The sequence below is a fragment of the Hordeum vulgare genome, chromosome 7H (genome assembly GCF_904849725.1).
Source record: "Hordeum vulgare subsp. vulgare chromosome 7H, MorexV3_pseudomolecules_assembly, whole genome shotgun sequence".
Classification (NCBI taxonomy): Eukaryota; Viridiplantae; Streptophyta; class Magnoliopsida; order Poales; family Poaceae; genus Hordeum; species Hordeum vulgare.
In genome coordinates, this window is record NC_058524.1 from 284,223,347 (window position 1) to 284,227,035 (window position 3,689).

General features: G+C 42.0%; 1 protein-coding gene across 1 annotated transcript; it reads right to left on the minus strand.

Moving 5' to 3' along the window:
* Positions 1 to 1,462: 1,462 nt before the first annotated feature.
* Positions 1,463 to 3,045, minus strand: LOC123408763 (cytochrome P450 85A1-like). Its single transcript, XM_045101806.1, has 5 exons — positions 2,330 to 3,045; positions 2,099 to 2,185; positions 1,939 to 2,017; positions 1,737 to 1,843; positions 1,463 to 1,636 (listed from the first exon to the last, which is right to left on the minus strand). Exons 1-5 carry the CDS (start codon positions 2,483 to 2,485, stop codon positions 1,463 to 1,465), a joined length of 603 nt encoding a protein of 200 aa, XP_044957741.1. The 5' UTR covers positions 2,486 to 3,045.
* Between the last annotated feature and the right edge of the window lie 644 nt (positions 3,046 to 3,689).

The window sequence follows — 3,689 nt, forward strand, 5'->3', positions numbered from 1 at the left end:
CAACGCACGGGCCCTTTTGCTACTAAGATATAAAGTAAAGACCCTTCCCCCTAATTCTAACCCTAACCCCATCTCCAGACCGCCCCCCTCGTCTCCCCTCCCACCCCTCCCGCCGCCAGCCTTCCTTCCCCTCACCCCTCACCAGATCCCCTCGCCCCTCGACTGCTGCAGGCCCCGAAATTAGTGTCGCCGGATCTGGCGGCTCCCTGCTCCTCCTCCCCACGCCAATCCGGCGATCCCCCGCGCAACATGCAGTCCAAGCCCGGCCCCCTCCCCGCGCCGCCTCGCAATGCCGGGCCTGGCTGCCGGCGAGCAGGACGCCGTCTCGCTGGTGCGCCGCGTCGCCCGGGCCCTCAACTGCCGGATCTCCGAGGAGGACGCCATGTGAGTCCGCCGCCGTAACCCCCCTCTAGGTCGGTCCGGTAGACGCTCCGTCTGTACGCCTGCGGTGGTCTCTGATCTCAGTTCCGCGAAAATGGCAGTGGAAATTTCGGGCCCGTCTGGTGCCAGATGCGGCGTGGTCCGCGGGACCGGAGTAGGTCTCTGTGTATTCGCTGGCGTGCGTTGAATGCGAGAGCAGAGACGGGAAGGGATGAGCAAGCCTGCACTTCTCCACGACCTGCGTTAGCGAGCATCACAACCAGGGGTGGTGCAGAAATAGAGATAGTTTTCTGAGTTAGAAACAGAGATAGTTAACAGGTTCTGGTTGAGGACGTGTCAGTCTGTTAGTATTTGGGAACTATGATCTATGGATTATTTTGTTCATAAATTTGTTCCATGTATATAGAAATAATAGTTTTCAGTTTTCTCTGTAACATGCATGCATATTCTGGCATGTTTTCCAGGTGGCCCATTGCTTCTGATGCATTTTTCTTCAAACTGTAGATCGATACTGATTTGTTTAACCTGGTATTCATTTGAGTGCAGCAACAGTGGCATAATAGCCATGCGTTGGTCAGTAATCATCATTGATTATTTTAGTATTCCTGATTTGGAGAATGTATGGTTGACTTCATTTAGCTCATGTCGTCCATCTCTTTTTGATGCATGTCGGTGTGCAGTTTTGTGCCTGATGTCCTCGCTCTATCCCTGCAATCAGTGCTGGTACGTCCCTTCTCCTATCCTCACAAAGTTTGTGGAGAATCTGGATGAATTAGGATCATCTCATTAACATATTTGGATAATCTCATCAGATTATTTCTCACCCCGTTGTACAAAATGTGGTGACAGTTGTTGGGATAGAACCATATGATTGACTGTGATTCAGAATTAGAAAGACCCCCTTTATTCATTTTCATATAATACTACACATGCTTTTATGGATGACGAGCAGATGTGGACTGGTGGCAATCCATGACTATTTGAGAACGGCGATCCTTGAATTAATCCTTAGATTTATTTTGTTCCTAAATCTATTCCACGTACAAGTGAAATATTGATGGTTTTGAATTGATCGAAAGCTTCATGCATGGATCTTTTTAATTAATAGAGCAGCAGACATACTGTGCTTATATAGAAAATATATTTGTTGGCTTTCTCTATAACAGGCACGCAAATTTCCCAAATTTTTCAGGCGGTCCATCCGGCCACCTCCTCCGAATAACATGAAGTGCGGGTGTGATTCCATGTTCTTCTTCTGTACATTTTCAGTAGGCAACAAAAGGTTAGAACTTCTTCTGCTAGGCCCTAGTTGGTGTGATGTTTTGATGGTCATATTTGTTCGCTCTTTTACTTACCAGCCACCTCCACGGATTGAATGTCATTGGGTCAGGATACATGAATGGATTGTAGTTTATCTCCCTCGTGTAAACATAGATTCTCCACGCTTTTGGAATGACATACCCTTGAAGAAATCAATAAGACTGTTTTAGAACTAACCTAACATTTTCCTAGAAAATGCTAAATTGGTGGTAGGATTAATTTCCAAGCATGTCTCACCATTCATTTCTACGTCCTGAGTTGTTTTCCTCAGGAGCCCATTGACAACTGTAGCTAATCTTAGTTTCTCAAAGATGACCTGCACAAAAGTATCCATCAGTTCATTACGATCTTGTTTATACTGAATTCCTACTCCGTTTTACTTTTAGCTCCTACTTACAGCTCGAGTGAAGGCCATTGACTTAAAATCTTCATAGCTGATGGCTTCCTCCAGCGATTTCCCCTTTCTGATATCAAGATGCTCTCTCTGCATTGAGAAGTGAGAATGTCATCAATAAATTAAAGAAACACATGGACTTTTCTCTGGATTCAAAATTGATTCGCAGACAGAAACACACGGATTTTTCTCTGGAATCAAAATCAATTTGCAAAGTATGTCTGTACTACATACCCTGAGTTCTTCAAGAGCTTTCGTGTGGTCTGACAAGTACTTGATGGCCATCATAGAAGTCGTCGACATGGTTTCGTATCCAGAGTAGATGAGGGCGATGAGCAAGTCAATGATCTGCTCGTCACTTAGCTTTTCCCTGGTCATCTGCTCTAGCATGGACACAATTTTCTTCCTTGCCTGGAAGCCTTGGTAGTAGCTGGTCCCTGGAAGCCTTGGTAGTAGCTGGTCCCTGTACCAAATGTAGTAATTCCAGAACAATGCAGTAAATAGTGACTTGGGTAGTAAACAATGTATTTCAAAATCTGTGCAATTTTGTGCTTATTTTACTATTAGTTTGGACTGTTTTACTAGGGGGTGTAGCTATTTTAAACCTACCGTGTATATATGGGATCTAGCCAGTACCGGGTGAAGTTACATCCATGTGTTCAAACCTTTTTTCTAATACGGGCTGAAGTTACACCAACGTACATATTTTCCATACAGTTTAGGTAGTATCTAACATATTGCAGAGTATGCATCTATACTAGGTAGCTTATAAGGCTACTTAGGTAGTATACATACTACATTGTTTGGTGGTTTATGCAAGGTTCATAGGTTTTAGCGAATTTTTAGAATTCATATTTATACTTCCTCCGATCTTTTTTAGTCTGCATATTAGTTTTGTCCGAAGTCAAAGTATCTCTACTTTGACCAAATTTATAGAAACATGTATCAACATTCACAATGCCAAATTAATATTGTTAGATTCATTACGAAAGGTAGTTTCATGATATGTATATTTGATATTGTAGATGTTGATATTTTTCAATATATATTTGGTCAAACTTTGTAAAGTTTGACTTGACCCAAGTCTAATATGCGGAGTAAAAAGGACCGGAGGGAGTACATAAAAAGGGGTATGGTAAAATAATTATATATATATATAATACTTTTTATGACCTCATAAGTCATAACTAGATAGAATGAGAAAACAATTTTCTATTGTTTTATCATTGGTTATCGTGCATACAATTATACTAGTTTCCTTGGTCTGAAAGCATTACCATCATTTTCTTCTTGTAGGCGGCAATGGCAAGAGCATATTGTGCAGAGAAAGAGGATGAGAAGAAACTTGGGGTTCTCATCCGATCTTTGTGGAACTCTCTTTATGTGCGATTGTGCACTTGTTGGGTCCTTTTTCTGTGTACTTGCACTTATAGTAGTATTCTATTGTGCACATGTAAAATTATTTTGATGTGTCCTTGTTAGGCGTTGAACCTTAATGCGTGGAGTCGGTGGATGATGTATTGTATTTAATGAGATATGTTACTGAAATGAAATATACATTTTATTTGCAATCTTTTATTCTGTTGTACTTATT